Genomic DNA, 17,480 nt, shown 5'->3' on the forward strand with positions numbered 1-17,480 from the left:
ATTTTAGCCTTCAATCACCTGGGCTGTAATCCTACCCCTTTGCTGAAAGTTTTATGTAAATAAAGATGCAAGAAAAGACCCAAATGAGCAGCTGGTGTTATTTCTGTTTTGAAACGGGTATGTTCTGATTGGAAAAGATGTTTAATGAATGGCCTGAGCCGGCTCACCAGATGCTGACAATGAAACATTTAACTCTACCAATAGAAGGTTTCAGCCTCGGAAGATTAGGTACACCCTCACCTGTTTGACAGCATTGTAGGAGTAATTAGCAGAAAGGGAATTCAAGAATGTATTAAAGAGCTGAAGCCGTGGAGGCTTCATTCAGATGCCGGCGATAGCTTCCAGGAGGGGTCACCATATTCATGGAGACAGGTGGGAAGAAGTAGTGGGAGCTTACTTTTTTCCCTTTCTGGGCTGTGAAGGAAGAGCCATTTGTCTTCTAAAGAGAAAAATGTGCCTAATATTCACAATCACAGGATGTGAAACCTCAAAAATAGAATGAGAATTTCACAGGACAAAAATAACATAGGGTCCTCGGAAGAGATGTAACATGGTCACCAACATAGAACTGGCCCCATCTGATTGGCTCTGGGAAGCTATGCCTAGTTTTACAGATTTTTTAATATATGTTTTTATATAATGAAGAAAAACACTTGGAACATTTTAAGTGTGAGCCAATGAGAAGGCAATGGCACCCCACTCCAGTACTCTTGCCTGGCAAATCCCATGGACGGAGGAGCCTGGTGGCCTGCAGTCCATGGTCACTGAGGGTCGGCCATGACTGAGCGACTTCACTTTCACTTTTCACTTTCATGCATTGGAGAAGGAAAGGGCAACCCACTCCAGTGTTCTTGCCTGAAGAATCCCAGGGACGGGGGAGCCTGGTGGGCTGCCGGTCTATGGGGTCGCACAGAGTCAGACACGACTGAAGCGACTTAGCAGCAGCAGCAATGAGAGGTTGATGTATATGACAGGCACTTTCCCATTCTGCCACAGCTTCCAACACCCTAAATTTAGTTTTCCCTAAGATCTCGCATTGATAATCTTTTTAATGGACAGAGGAACTTCCAGAAGGCATCCAAATCGTAGTTAAGCAGTAAATGTGAGCAAACAGCGACCCAAATGCACCCACACTTTTTGTTTTGTCAACATGGCTATTAATCACCCTCTGCTGGTAATTTCCTTTTTGACGGTACCATGTTTATGATAAACATAGGCCTCAGAAGAGACGTCTTCTGACACAAAAGAACAAGGCAGTTCTGACTGGGATGAGAAATCAGAGTTATTTACTTGCTGACTCACATTTCTGTAGTTAAACTTGGCTAGAAAATTTTTTGCTAACCTAAACCTTCTTCTGCCCTTCATCTGTTTCAGTGATTGGGGAGCCAAGACGTCATTCACAAGACTTTTAGGCAGAGGAAGAAAACCCTGGAAACCATTTCTGGAAATAATGTTTTTTTTAATCCCCTCAGTTTTCTTTAAACTTTGAATGCTCAACTTAGATATCTAATCACAGCACAAAGAATCGTGGTTTTCACAGATCAGCATAAACACACGGTCAGTTTTATTAGCAAATGAACAGGTGAAATCCTTTCTGGAACACAGTGGAGCATACCTGTGCACAAATAGAGGAAGTGGTCAAAGGCAGTGGTTTTCAGTGCCAGCTGCTCATTAGAATCTCCCAGGTAGCTGTAAAATCTATGATACCAGGGTCTATCCTGAGAGATTCGGAGGAAATAGGTCTGGGGAGGGTCCGGGCAGTTTTGCAATGATCCCAGGTGATTCCCTGGTGGCTCAGATGGTTCAGAATCTGCCTATAGGAGACCCAGGTTTGATCCTTGAGTCAGGAAAACCTCATGGAGGAGGGAATGGTAACCCACTCTGGTGTTCTCGCCTGGAGAATCCCACAGAGGAGCCTAGCGGGCTACAGTCCATGGAGTTGCAAAGAGTCGGACACGACTGAGCAACCAACAGGTGATTCTGATGTGAGTCAGGCTGAGAAGCCAGGTCTGGTAATAAGGGAGAGCAAGAGGATTCTAGGGGTGTCTGGAGACAGACTGGTGGTCGCTGTGTGCTGGCTTTGCCATTTTCTTCACTGTGTAAACTGAAGTGAGTTGCTTGACCTCTCTGAGGCTTGGTTTTCTACCTTGGGCAATGGGATCAACAATAACTACTGTGCAGGGCTTTTGTGAAGATCCAGTGAGATAATAAGGCAATTCATGTGCCTGATTCAGTGCCTGGTCTGCAGGGGGTGTCATATGACTTCATGCCTACTTTCTGATTTAATGGTGACCTCAACCTTATGAAATGCGAGGAAGATAGAGGCTAGCCGGTTTGGACGTCTATATGTCTGGCTGATTTTGAATTACATATCATTTTACTCTCCAAGTAATTTCATAGCCTCCCTCACCTCTGGAGTGCCTCAGGGGCCAGTGCTCAGAGCCCTTTTCTGCTCTATCTACCCTTTCTGTAGTGATCTCATTCAGCCTGCTGGCTTACTTTAAGCTGAACACTCCAGCCTGGACCAGAATTCTAGGCTCACAAAGACGGCTCTCCTTTGGATGTTGAAAAGACATCTCAAACTTAGCACGTTCAAGATGGAGCTCTTGATCTGCCCCACATCCCTCTTCCATGGGTAAAATCTGTATCTCATCCAGTCTGCTGCTGCTGCTGCTGCTAAGTCGCTTCAGTCATGTCCGACTCTGTGTGACCCCATAGAAGGCAGCCCACCAGGCTCCCCCGTCCCTGGGATTCTCCAGGCAAGAGTACTGGAGTGGGGTGCCATTGCCTTCTCCGCTTATCCAGTCTAGTAAATGGCAATTCCACCCTTCTAGTCCCCTCGAGGCCAAATCCCTCGGAATCATCTTTAATTTCCTTCTCTTACATACACATCCAATTCGTCAGCAGATCCAGTCGTTTGGCATTCAAAATACCACCAGAGCTTCTCAACACTCCTCCACTATTACCTTTAATCACTCCACCCTGAGCCTTCATCTGGATGAAAGGCTCTTGACTGGCTTTCCTGTTTCTTGCCGGTGCACCCTGCCCCCCGGCCAAGCCCAGTCCTTATTTAACACAGCAGCCAAAGTGGGAGCTGCATCGTGTCACTCAAACCTCTCAAGGATCCCCTTTGCCTTCTGTGTAGAAGGCAGTTTTCACGACAGGTCGAGGAGGTCTCACACATATCACCCATCCTCCCTTTCAGCATCCTCCCCTTCCTTCTCACACTTTCCACTCCCTGAACTCCGGCCTCTTCATCCTCTGCCTCCCACTTGCTGAGCCCCTTGTGGCTTCAGGTCCTTGCCCTCACCATTCCCTCTGGTTGGAGCCTCCTTCCTCTACACATCGTGTGGCTTGCTCCCCCTTTCCTACAGGTCTTTGACCCAAAGCCCCCTTTAAGCCTAACATGTCCCCGCCTCCATCGCGCCCTCTTATTCTCCTTTCTGGTTTTATCTCTCCACACACCTCCCATCATGTGATGCACCATATGTCTGAGTGTTTGCTTGCTCAGCTCCGCTAGAAAGGAAGATGGATAAGGGGGAGTGCGTTTTCGTATTTCGTCCACTGCTGTGGACAGAATAGGGCCCAGAATGGTGCCTGCTGCAAACCAGGTATGAAATAAACACTTGTTGAATGAATGCATGCATTGAGCAAGTGATATTTTAAAAGCGTCTTTTCACTGGCAGTATTTATTCCTGCACACCCCTGCACTTGCTGTCAGTTGCAGAGGAGTTGGCTTTTATTATTATTGAAAAAGCTTCTTCTAGCAGTCCTAGAGTACAGTAACGGTAGCATGAAGAGCAGGGTTCTAGTATGGAGATCAAACCTGGGAAACGTCACTGCTCCAAAACCATGGGTGTGCTCAGCTTCAGGACAGGTGACTTTCCAAATGAACTGGCTTCCTGGGGCCCAGGAATCTTTTATGTACGATTTTACATCTCTTCCTGCCTCCAGGGTAATCTGTCAAAAACCTACAGCATCCCCCACGGCTTTAACAAATGGGCAGCTGACTCTACTATCTGGCTGGCATTTTTTGCATGGGCTACAGATGGGGACAAGGAGTAGGTGGGTGTCACCTCGTTCTGTAGCCTTGGAGTCCTTTATTATTTACTGTAAAGAAGCAAGGAGCCGGCTGTCATCAAATCCACGCAAACTGGTTTATAGTGTCTGGTTCAATTAAGGGGGTTTCTGGGAAGAGACACGACCAAATAAATAATGGGAGAGAGGCAATTCTGAAACAATCATTGTTATTCATCAATCTCTGTTTGCAAGTGGAGATGGGGAGAGAGAAACTTCAAGTGAAGGCGCTCTCCTGGGTGTGATGCTCCACTTCAAACGCGCAAACAACTGTTGTTCTGTGATGCACATTTTAGTTCCGCTAGAGGCAACCTTTCTAAATATTAATAATAATAAACAATCCCCTCTGCAACTGACGGCGGGTGCAGAGATGAACAGGGAGCCCTGGAAGGGGGGCCGTGGTCAGTCCTCCTGGATGTGGCAAAGGCCCCCGCAGAAGGGACGGGCCCTGAATTCTCGTGGAGGTTTCCCTCTCAGAAGCACAGGGTGCATTGGCTTCAGGCATGGGAGTTGATTATCAATGTGTAAAACGAAACTCTTTAGAGCTCCTTCTAACTAGGACTCGGTGGTGTTTCTTTTGAAAGAAATGTGAAACTGTGGAATGAAAAGCTTCTACCAGGAACAACTGACATGAAGAGGCCCAGAGGGATAGAGATTCGGTACCCAGGTGGAGGTGCCGCTGTGCAATATGTGGGGTGTTCTGTCTCCTTGCTGTTGAGCTGTAGTAGCAACTGTGAGTTGGGCTTGGTTACAGTGAAGCTGCTGCAAGTAAGCGCTGACCTCTCTTGTTGCTGCTCCATCCCTGAGACCTGAGAACCTGAGTGGGTGAGTTAGCTTCTCTAGAAGCTGGGATGTGATTATGGATGTACATGATATGGTGGCTCTCACACTTTTGTGTAAACACTCTACTTTTTAGAATATGTTTGAAAAATCAGGCTCCGAGGTCTTATTCTTAAAAATTCTGAATCCCTCAAATAAGGCCCAGTAATCTACATTTTTTTTTAAGGGACCAATTTGCTATATTTTTAAGTGCCATCTTTTAGGAAATGCTGATCTTATGGTGTTTCTCTGAATAACTCAATATTCTAAAGCTACACTTAAGTCTTTCAAAATCAGAGCGAATTATTGACTGTTAGAACCAGAAGGGTCCCAGAGATCATCCAGCCTAGACTTTTCACACCAGTGACCAAGGGATAAGCCTCGAGCTGAGCTTCACAGCACAAGACCTTCCTGGAGCCCTCATTGCAGCTTGGCACAGGGGCTGAGTCCAACCTGGCTTTATATCTGGCTCTGCCACTTGGGGTCACATGACCTGTGCAAGCTTTTTGTGCCCCTGGGAGCTCACTTCCCTTGTGGCGGTGACTGTGGGAATGAGCTGGGGCGTGGAAAGGGATTTGGGGACATCCTGCGCCAAGCTGGTCAGGCGTAAGTTCCAGATTCTTCCGGCAGAGAGTAGACAGTGGCTACAGAAATTTGGAAGGTAGGTGAAAATTTTCTCCACCCCCAAAGTTTCGCCAACAGTTCTGAATGAAAGTAAGCTCTATAGATACAGATATTTTTAACTTAGCACATATTAGCAGTAAATGTGTTCCGTGAAGTCCCAGCTCTGACCTCTCCGGGCTTCTCACCAGCATGTGGCATAAGAGGGCTCTCAACGCAGGGTTCAGTCACCCCAATGGTCAGCCTCAGGGGCCTACACGGCCTCTGTGTGTACTCAGGTGCTCAGTTGTGTCTGACTCTTGTGACCCCATGGACTGTACCCTACCAGACTGCACTGTCCATGGGATTTCCCAGGCAAGAATATTGGAGTGGGTTGCCATTTCCTATTCCAGGGGATCTTCCTGACCTAGGGATCAAACCTGCATCTACTGTGGCTCCTGCATTGGATGGCAGATTCTTTACCACTGAGTCCCCTGGGAAGCCCTCAGGGCCTCCAGACAGAGGCTGAACACAAAACCCCGTAGGGATCAGGCCCCCAGAGCAGCCCTGGGGATTTCACATTCAGGACACAGGATTTCCTAGATTCTTTGAGCAAGTGGGAAGTGTGCAACTCTTAAGTTTTAAGACAGTCTACATGTGAGTGAAGGTCCATTTATTACACTTACCGTACAAAGCAAAAGGCTGTAATTTCCTCAATAGAAACCTATTTCTGAATTCAGTATGCTAATTAGGAAAGTCTCTGGTAAATACAAGATAATAGAAGCATTTGCATGCTTTTTATTAAAGAGGAAGCATGTAGCTTCCTCCGGAATACATTTTTCTTTTCTTTTTTTATAAAATTTTGGCTGCACTGGCTCTTTGTTGCGGCTCACAGGCTTAGTTACCCGGCAGTGTGTGGGATCTTAGTTCCCTAATCAGGGACTGAAACCCCATCCCCTGCACTGGAAGTCAGATTCTTAACCACTGAGCCACCAGGGAAGTCCCTGGTGTACTTTCTTTCTGATAAAATAGTAGCTGAATATTCCCGTGAGAATTTTCCATGAGAACAGTGGGCTCTCCTGGGCACTGAAGTCTACAGGAACCATTGGCATAAAATATTTTCAAGTAAATTACTTCTTGTAACAAGCATTTAGCCTATTAAGTACCCAATTAATCTTTGTTATTATTATTACTAATCAAAAACATGTTGAATAGAGAAATTATTTAAAAAACATACTAACAAAAGGCATAGAAACTCTGTTACGTAAACTGGATTAACAAAAACTAAATGGAGGTGATCTTACTGCACATCAAGAAACATTCCAAGTCTTAATTCAGCCCTGGTTCCCATGTGGTATCAGAAATTTGGGTTAAGGTTCAGTGAAAAAGGCATAGCAATAGCCAAAGCTGACATGGTAAGTATTTGAGAAAGTGTATAAAGTTTCACCAAGCAAGATGTAAGGTGGTAGTTTTCAGACCTTGCATTATGATCCATTAACGAGTTACAGAATCAATGCAATGGGTTTTAATCTAGCACTTGGCTGGAATATGGAATATATCACAGAAAGTGAAAGTCAATGTTATTTGGTACAACTTTTTAATGCAAATGTTTCCTGGATCACACTGTAAAATGTATTTCTAACTGCAGGTTGTGGTTTAAAATGTCTGGCAGTCCCTGGCACAGGAAACATGGAGAAGGAGCAGAAATGGGAGGGCATCGGGGCTTTGGTCCTGGCGAACATTGAACATAAGGAATATCTGCTGTATCATTAAGAAGAATGGTACTTGAGCATCAGGTTAGGGAACCTCAGAGAGGTTTAAATGTCTTCAACTGGATATTTATGCAGAACCTGGGGACTTTCTAAAATTTTATTACAGTCTGGATACACCAGTGATTAAGTTCAGACACCATTTCAGAATCAAAAATTTAAAGTGAAGTAGGATCACAATAAACTGTGGAAAATTCTGAGAGATGGGAATGCCAGACCACCTGACCTGCCTCCTGAGAAACCTATATGCAGGTCAGGAAGCAACAGTTAGAACTAGACATGGAACAACAGACTGGTTCCAAATAGGAAAAGGAGTACGTCAAGGCTGTATATTGTCACCCTGCTCATTTAACTTCTATGCAGAGTACATTATGAGAAATGTTGGGCTGGAAGAAGCACAAGCTGGAATCAAGATTGCTGGGAGAAATATCAATAACCTCAGATATGCAGATGATACCACCCTTATGGCAGAAAGTGAAGAGGAACTAAAAAGCCTCTTGAAAAAAGTGAAAGAGGAGAGTGAAAAAGTTGGCTTAAAGCTCAATATTCAGAAAACTAAGATCATGGCATCTGGTCCCATCACTTCATGGGAAATAGATGGGAAAACAGTGGAAATAGTGTCAGACTTTATTTTTTTGGGCTCCATGAAATTAAAAGACGCTTACTCCTTGGAAGGAAAGTTATGACCAACCCAGATAGCATATTCAAAGCAGAGACATTACTTTGCCAACAAAGATCTGTCTAGTCAAGGCTATGGTTTTTCCAGTGGTCATGTATGGATGTGAGAGTTGGACTGTGAAGAAAGCTGAGTGCTGAAGAATTGATGCTTTTGAACTGTGGTGTTGGAGAAGACTCTTGAGAGTCCCTTGGACTGCAAGGAGATCCAACCAGTCCATTCTAGAGGAGATCAGCCCTGGGTGTTCTTTGGAAGGACTGATGCTGAAGCTGAAACTCCAGTATTTTGGCCACCTCATGCAAAGAGTTGACTCATTGGAAAAGACTCTGATGCTGGGAGGGATTGGGGGCAGGAGGAGAAGGGGACGACAGAGGATCAGATGGCTGGATGGCATTCCCGACTCGATGGACGTGAGTTTGAGTGAACTCTGGGAGTTGGTGATGGACAGGGAGGCCTGACGTGCTGCAGTTCACGGGGTTGCAAAGAGTTGGACACAACTGAGCAACTGAACTGAACTGAATCTTCAAACCTCTGAACATAAGTGTATCACTTTGTTCAAGAATCTGCATTTTTCTCTTTGTTTATGTGGATCAGAAAACAGTACAGAAGGACAGATACTCCCCCTAAATTGTCTTAAGCATGGTGGTAAAACCTGCTGGGCCTTTAATTTCAGTGGCATCTTTAAGAATCTGGCAGATGCTAGAAGAATGTATAAAGATGTGATATATATATCTATATACACACACACACACACACACACACACAACAGAATATTACTCAGCCATAAGAGAGAATGAAATAATGCCATTTGTAATCTAGCAATGTAATCAGAAGTAGTTTTTAAACAATTAATTAAATGATTCAAACTCACACTGCCAGTATATACTTATAATACTCAGAACCAGTTTGGTACTTTTGGGTCTTTGAAAAACTTTTCTATCCTATTGTCCAATGCAGTTCTGGAAGTTAGGAGACCTGGAATCTAGTCCCTGTTAATTATATGACCTGGGATACATTTCTAGATTTTTTCCTATGCTTTCACTTCTTATGAAAAATAATAATTATTGATTTGCCAACACTAAGGTTGTTTAGGTAACATGACTTAATGGTTAAAGGCTTTAAAAAAGTGCTTCCCAACTGTAGGGTAGCTTCATCAAGATAATAGTCTTTATATGCCAGATAGAATCGCAGAGAAGCCTTATGGGAAAAGAAAAACAAATGCAAACTTTCAGATTTCAGTTCCATTTCCCCTGGAGAAATGGAATGATGTTATTAAATGATGTTACTAAATGATCATTATTTAGTAAATGTTATTTATTTACTATTAAATAAATGTTATTTATTTAATAACTAAAGAGATGTTATTAAATGATCTTTTCAGCTCAAGTTGTGGGGTAATCCTGTAGCACTCTTGAAAAGTTTTCAAAGAAAATTGAAAGCAAGATCCTTCTCAGATTTTGTTTCTCCTATGAAACCCTGAGGTGGCTCAGTGGTAAAGAATTCGACTGCCAACGCAGGAGATGCAAGAGATGCAGATTCGATTCCTGGGTTGGGAAGATCCACTGGAAAAGGGAATGGCTATCCACTGTGGAATTCTTGCCTGTAGAATCCCATGGACAGAGGACGGCAGAGGGCTACAGTCCGTGGGGTGCGGAGGCGGAAGTGACTGAGCACCACGACCAGTGCTGTGAAGCTCTTTGCAGAGTATAAAGACATTTTTTAGCCTCTATAGGAAGATGTAACAGCCATATTTCCTTTCTTGCAATATTATAACATTATCCACATAGATGTTCCTTTAAAACACTCTCTTCCTTTTTACATATAGCAGGGAAACTGTTGTAGAATGGTGGTATTATCTGTCAAGTAGTCACTGAGCGCCTGATTCATAGGAACTTAAAACTAGAAGGAATCTCAAGGATCATTTTACCCATCTTCTCATTTTACAGATTTGGAAATTGAGGCTGACACCAGTTGAGTGATTTGTTCCAGCCTTGTGGCTCAGCTGGTAAAGAATCCACCTGCAATGTGGGAGACCTGGGTTTGATCCCTGGGTTGGGAAGATCCCTTGGAGAAGGGAAAGACTGCCGACTCCAGCATTCTGGCCTAGAGAATTCCAAGGACTGTATAGTCCATGGGGTCGCAAAGAGTCAGACACGACTGAGTGACTTTCACTCACTCACTCACACTTGATGAGAGAAATGGAATTCAGACCAGAATCAGGTTTGTATTCCTTCCACTCTCTCCGGAATCCCATGTCTCCCAAAAAGCTGTATTCCTTCTGCTTTAATGCATAGTTTCTTCTCACAGCCCAGCTGTGTGACTGTGACTCATAATGAAGTTCAATATGAGGAACAGCTGCCTTGATTGGTCTTTGTACACAAATGTCTAGAAATGGTAAGACCCACAGTGGACTTTTAATACACATTGATCACGACACTGTATTTAAATTTTGAACAGCATTCCTTCAATTCAGAAAAGCTTTTAGAAATAGCAAACGACTTGGAGTCTCACAATTGACTGCCATTTGTCAGTTGACACACTCTAGGAGTATATGCTTTCATTTTGCTATTTGAAAACATGAAAAACTAACCTAAACATACACTTAAGGATCTCAAACATCTTTAAACCTCCTCTTTCTAGGAACAGTGAGAACTTTCTATATGCATTAGAACTCTAGATAAGCAAAGTGATTTGAACACTCAAGAGAAAAAGATCAATAAAGTAAAATACTAATTCTGCAGGATCCCCCAGATTGAATTTCTGTACTGATGAGCTCTATTGACTGACCGGGCACTGAACCATTGGTAACTAGGGTGCGAGCTGTTCCCCCAACTCTGCTCTGTAAAATACCTTCTCATTATTATACAAATATCACCATCAGACTAGAAAATAATTTGGGAGAGTTCATGGCTTTTGGAGCAACCCACAGCAAGTGAGGCTCTCTTGACAAAATATAATTACCTCCAACCCTGAGCTGCAACTATAGGAGAGCAGTAAACAAGCCCCGTAGAATTGTCTTAGATGAAGCACACTGAAAGCTCTGCACTTCCTCCAGGCCTCCTCTTTCTTCCTGAACGAACTCCAGGGAATGGCATCATGTCAGGCTTTCCAGATGGATTATGTGGAGCCATAGCTCAATGTCATTTTCAATAGGAAGCCTCATAATTAAAGGTCAAATAGTCACTTCATCTGCAATCAATCAATAGAAAAAGTACTAATACGAAGAACTAATCAATCAATGGCAGAGGCACTAATAAAAGCAATGAATCAAATTCAGCATGTGTGTAGATGCAAGTACATCGAAGAGATGGAGACAGGGCAAAAGCAAGAAGAATAAAATAAACTGCAAGCATATGTACAAGAGAATACTCAGCAGGCTGCCAAAACCAGAGTTTCCATCTTTGGTTCATTAGTTACCTGGGTATTACTTGGCCTGCAATAATTTATTCTTAAATACAAATACTGGATATACTAATAATGTTATTTCATAGCACTTTCCTAATGTATTCTATTTGAGATATTATGTGTATGTGTGTGTATGCACATGTGTGTGTGTGTAAAATCACAAGAAGAAATATTTTGACAGTGATCACAAAAGGGACAAATATATTTCCTACACGCCAAATAGATATATTTTAATCTGCTATCTTTCATCTTGGTGAGAAATAAGAGAAAGTATCACTCTGAGTGATAGATCCTACCTGAAATGTGCCCCCTGCTTTCTGAAACATGAATTCTTCACACTTATTGTGATGCTTTATCATTGCCATGCAGATGAGAAGTCCATTAGGATAATTATCGGCTGTAGCTTGGGTGACTGCCATGCATCTCCTCTGTACCAGAGACATCAGGTCACCAGTAGAGGGAAATATGCTTTGGACCTTGTGAAACTGATTCACTAAATTTATAGGGCTCAACAAGGCCATTCAAGCAACAGAACTCAAACATCCCTTGCTGCGTGTAGAAATAAGGGCGCTCTGTGGCTTCTTACTGAGATAAGAAAGCAGCAAAGAGGTCTTCTTTATAAACGTGGCCTAGGAAACTGCAGGCAGAGAGCCAGGTGTGATCAAGGTGTAATAGAATATCCTAGCTGCAAGTAAAATTCCCTAATCCAGGAGCTATGGGAATGAAGGCCTGGGGATGTTTCAATGGAAGAGTCAGGATGAGTCTTTAGGACTTGCAATTCCAAGAGAGAGTAGGTCTACCATCTTATGGGAATAACTAAGGATTTACACAACCATGGTTACTTAGTTATCATACTAGAATATTATTGCAGGATCCAAGTATCTATTTCATGGGAGAATATTGCAAAACCAAAAGTCCAAGTTAACCCCAATGTTTTCAGTAAAATAGCTACTTTTGATTGGTGTTCATCTAATTTTTCAGATGACTGAAAATCAGGACACATCAAGAACAGAACGATATGGCTTTGAGGTTAAAAAAATGAAAAAAAAATAGCATGAATATTTTGCTTACAGAGAAGAATATTGATCAGGTTGCAGTATGCTTCTTGGGTAGAGCTTTGCTCATCATGGCCAGCTCCAGCACAGGAGACAAATATGGAGAAAAAAATAAACATGGGCTTTCCTGGTGGTCCAGGGTTAAGAATCTGCCTGCCAGTGTAGGGGACAGGGGTTCAATCCATGGTCTGGAAACTAAGATCCCACACGCTGTGGGGCAACTAAGCCTGTGCACCTAACTCTTGAGCCAATGTTCTAGAGCCTGCGAGCCACAACTACTGAAGCCCACAGGCCCTAGAACCCAAGCTCCACCGCAAGAGAAGCCGCCTCAGTGAGAAACCCACACACAGCCACTACAGGAGCCCCCGCTAGCTGTGACTAGAGAAAACCCACGCGCAGCAACGAAGACCCAGCACAGCCAAAAATAAATACAAATCAATTTTAAAAACCCACGATCCATCTAGGTTTTCCTGACAGAAGCAAATCCTAAGGGCGGGACAGGTTTCAGAGGCAGAGATGCGGAAGCATACTGGACGCAACCAGGGCTCAGCACCTGCTCTAACCACACAGGCTCCTTTGGTCCCTGACTCGTGACTGCCGAGGGGTCTGGAGGCACCCAGTCTTTGGCCTCCCTATCTTTATAGAAGCCCCTTCCTTTTCAGGAGACCTGGAGCACTGGCGTCACATTATAACAGTGACATGGGGGGAAAAGTGCAGGTGGATTCTTTCTGAGGTCAACAATTAAACCATATCTGTTATATGAACATCAACAGGACCCAGGGCAGAGGACTGAAACCCTGGAAACAGTAACACATTCATGAGCAAGACAGTTAACAATAACTAATCATAGCTGCTGCGCTCAGGGTGTGTGTCACGTGCCAGGCAGCACACCAAGCTCTCTTGGTGGGCACTCTGGCTCCACCCACAGCAACCCACACACAGCACCATCAAGGAACACGTTTTCTCACGGACTGACTTGTATTATGGACAAGTCCTGTGTTGGATACTCAACGAGTTTTACCTTCAGTCTTTACAACACCCTTACAATGTAGAAAAAAGCCTTACAAAGTGAGAAAGCTAAGGTTCAGGGAGCTTAAGTGTTTTGTCCAGGTTCACAAAATCTGGAACCAGAAAGTAGCTTCCAAAGCTCTCGCAGCTTCCTTTTGGCGACGATTCTAAGGAAAACCTAATAGACACATTGCACTGAAGGGACGGTACACATATAATTGATTCAAATAAGCTGAAGTCCTAGATAGCAATTGCTTAAGAGTATGTCCAATTTCTAAATCATTTCCCCAACTTTGCAAGACTGAAAATAATTCTATCAGACAGAAATGTCTGGGGCTAGTAAAACCATTATGAAATGTCTTTGTTTTCTAGTTTACAGACTGAACTTTAATATAAACAGACTTTGAGAAATGTTAAGTCAGTTATACACCAAAAGGTAAAGGAAGTTTTAATACGAGTTTAACCACAATGTGCCTACTACCCCAAGGAGTGTGTGAATGATGTTTCCATAAAGTTTCTCATTCCTTAATGCTCTTTAATGACTAAAAGCATGGACTCCAGATAACTAGATAGGTTATTGGGATAATGCCTTTAAACTGGGTAAAGGGAAGGAAGGAATAGCACTTTTTTTGATCTATTTTTGTCTATTAAATATATACTTATTTCACTTTGACTTCCCTGGTGGCTCAGACGGTAAAGCGTCTGTCTATAATGTGGAAGACCTGGGTTGGATCCCTGGGTCAGGGAAGTTCCCTGGAGGAGGAAATGGCAACCCATTCCAGTACTCTTGCCAAGAAAATCCCATGGACAGAGGAGCCTGGTGTCCATGGGGTTGCAAAGAGTCGGACACGACTGAGCGACTTCACTCATTTATTTCACTTTAGGTACTAATGAGACTGAGTTCACGATAACTAAATATATTGTTGCTTCTTTATAGACATAACGTTCTGAAACAAACTTCAGACCAATGTCAGTTATTTTCACCCTGCTCCAAGCTTCCAGAAAATATGTCAACATCTTCCGGGGTCACTCTAGGGCCTTCCAAAGCTAAGCTTGTGCTCACTGCACCCCCACAACTACCCCACTCCCCAACTTTTAACATGAACATTCGACCCTGAAAACCTTCTATGAGAATGGAAAACATGATTACAAGTAAAGCTAAACTCTACACTATTACATTTAGGCTCACAAAAATGAGTTTAATTCATGACGGTATTTCATAGTCATGACTGATCCCCACTTTGCTACCGTTCTTTAGGTGACAAAGTAGACAATACCCGCATCCCATTTAATTTGAAAAGTTGTTTGAATTTCAAAATCATAAGATGCAATTATCTGAAGGTAACATTAAGCTGGTGTTTCAGTCTGTGGATTACTTACCCAACGTGAGGGATTTGTGTGTAGAACAGAACATGACAGCTACAGTGTCTGCTGGTGTGAAACCCGAATTATTCCTGAGGGCAAAAAAAAAAAGCTTTACAAATACTGTTATAAAAAAGCCTATTCAACACATCCTCAATCAAATGTAGTACCTATCTTCATGCAAACATCCTTTTGATCAATCCTGGAGACAGCAGTAATTCTATACCCAAACGCGCAGAAATATCCAAATTTCTTTTTAGAGAGTAATTTCTAGTTTATGCATGAAAAAGAGACAGTCTTAAAAATGTGGTGGGTGGTGGGGGACGTCTCCTAAGATCATATGCATCATCAATCTGTGGCACAGGACTTTATAAAAATCCTGCAGCAAGAAACTCCATTAGTGCACTCACTGGGCTGTCACTTGATTTTAATGCAGTGGCTTGAAAGAGTTAATGTGTCTCCAAAAAGGCTTCCCTCAAGGAGCAACGCATCCTTTAGGCAGCACACCTTGTCCAGGTTCGATGCATGATACTGGATGCTTGGGGCTAGTGCACTGGGACAACCCAGAGGGATGGTATGGGGAGGGAGGAGGGAGGAGGGTTCAGGAAGGGGAACACATGTATACCTGTGGCAGATTCATTTTGATATTTGGCAAAACTAATACAATTATGTAAAGTTTAAAAATAAAATAAAATTAAAAAAAATAAAAAAAGAGAGAACTACATGGTGTGAACAAAGATTTAACATCATATGTTTCAGTAAAAATAACAAATTACCAATTTTTAGCAATCATCATGTACCAAGTATTCCTTTAAGGCCTTTGCATGTAAAGACAAAAATCCTATCAGGTAGCCAGTATGATATTCCTATTGACAGATGAGAAAACTGAGGCACACAGAAATTATGTAAGCCACCCAGGACCTCAGAGCTAGGGAGTGGGTGACAGTCAGGATTTAAACCACGTCCAGCTCCTGTGTCTATTCTTAACTGCTAAATAATATGTTAGAAGGCTTCCCTGGTGGCTCAGACGGTAAAGGATCTGCCTGCAATGCAGGATACCTGGGTTTGATCCCTAGGTTGGGAGGATCCCCTGGAGAAGGGAATGGAACCTGCTCCAGTGTTCTTACCTGAAGAATCCCATGGACAGAGGAGCCTGGCGAGCTACAGTCCATGGGGTCACAAAGAGTCGGACATGACTGACTGACTTTCAGGCAAGAATACTGGAGTGGGTTGCCATTTCCTTCTCCAGGGGATCTTCCTGACCCAGGGATCGAACCTGCATCTCCTACATTGGCCGGCGAATTCTTTACCACTGAGCCACCTGGGAAGCCCTTGACTTTCACTTCACTTCACTAATGCTAAAGATAAAAAAATCTTGCTTAGTCAAAATCCCATTAAATGTTAGAGCTAAAATTTTTGTCATGTAATCTTTTTCTTTTGAACTTTTAATTTTGTATAGGAGTACAGCCAATTAACAATGTTGTGATAGTTTTAGTCAAACAGTGAAGGGACTCAGCCATACATATGCATGTATCCATTCTCCCTCTGACAGATCATCAAAACTGCACAATCATTTGTGCCTGTGTTGGGAGTGGGACATTCAAATACTAGAATTCAATAAAGAAATAATATGGAGCTTTAAAAATCCATTGAATGTTATGGGGATCGGTACTAGTGAATATCATACTGAAATTTCCTATTTTAGATCACAAAGATTTAGAGAACCAAAAAGGTTAGAAATGCAATTATTATTATTGCATCTTTGATATGTTAGAAACTATTCCTTCCTTCAGAATCAGTGTTTGAAGACATAGTGAGTCTATATGAGTCTATTCATTCCCCGCCCTGAACTCAGACAAGAGAGTGAGCAAAAGGAACAATGTTTTAAAGCCTGACTTTGTACAGTTGCAGATACAACAATCTATCCAACTGTCAATGATCTCAAAAGAAAGTGACTCCACCATTTCCCCTAGTAACCTTATCCTTTAAAAAAATTTTATTTTTATTTGTTTTTGGCTGTGCTGGGTCTTTGTTGCTGTGCAGGCTTTCTCTAGTTATGGCAAGCTGGGGCTACCCTCTGGTGCAGTGCATAGACTTCTCACTGTGGTGGCCTCCCTCGTTGCGGAGCATGGGTTCTGGGTGTTTGGGCTTCAGCAGTTGCAGCACGTGAGTTCAGCAGTTGCAGCTCTCTGGCTCTAGCGCACAGGCTCAACAGTTGTGGTGCATGAGCTTAATTGCTCTGAGGTATATGGCAATCTTCCCACATGAGGTGTGTGGGATCTTCCTGCATGTCTCCTGCATTGGCAGGCAGAATCTTTACCACTGAGACCCTAGGGAAGCCCCAAAGTGAACCTTATAAATAATTTTCACTGGGAGAAAAGACTTCCCTCGAAAGATCCCTCATCCTGCTTCTTCGTTACATTCTCACTGGAGGGGAAAAGGACCCTCTCTTTTACCACCTCCTTCTCTCTGCATAATGGTTCCTATATACAGTGGAATATTAGTCATAAAAAGGAATGAAACTGGGTCATTTGTAGAGATGTGGATGGACCTAGAGATTGTCATACAGAGTGAAGTGAGTCAGAAAAACAAACATCGTACATGAATGCCTATGTGTGGAATCTAGAAAAACAGTACAGATGAACCTATTTGCAGGGCAGGAATAGAGAGGCAGACACAGAGAATGGATGTGTGGACACAGGGCGGGGA

At 43.0% G+C, this 17,480-nt stretch overlaps 1 protein-coding gene across 5 annotated transcripts in view; it reads right to left on the minus strand.

Annotated features, from left to right (window-relative positions):
• Window positions 1–17,480, minus strand: part of SLC10A7 (solute carrier family 10, member 7) — a 323,647-nt gene that overhangs the window by 19,803 nt on the left and 286,364 nt on the right. For all 5 annotated transcript variants that reach the window (XM_010843684.1, XM_010843683.1, XM_010843682.1 and 2 more), the window contains one exon: window positions 14,790–14,863. In XM_010843684.1, coding sequence (XP_010841986.1) covers window positions 14,790–14,863 — 74 coding nt within the window. The remainder of the gene's footprint in view (window positions 1–14,789; window positions 14,864–17,480) is intronic.

Source organism: Bison bison, unplaced genomic scaffold (genome assembly GCF_000754665.1).
Source record: "Bison bison bison isolate TAMUID 2011002044 unplaced genomic scaffold, Bison_UMD1.0 scf7180017864184, whole genome shotgun sequence".
Classification (NCBI taxonomy): Eukaryota; Metazoa; Chordata; class Mammalia; order Artiodactyla; family Bovidae; genus Bison; species Bison bison.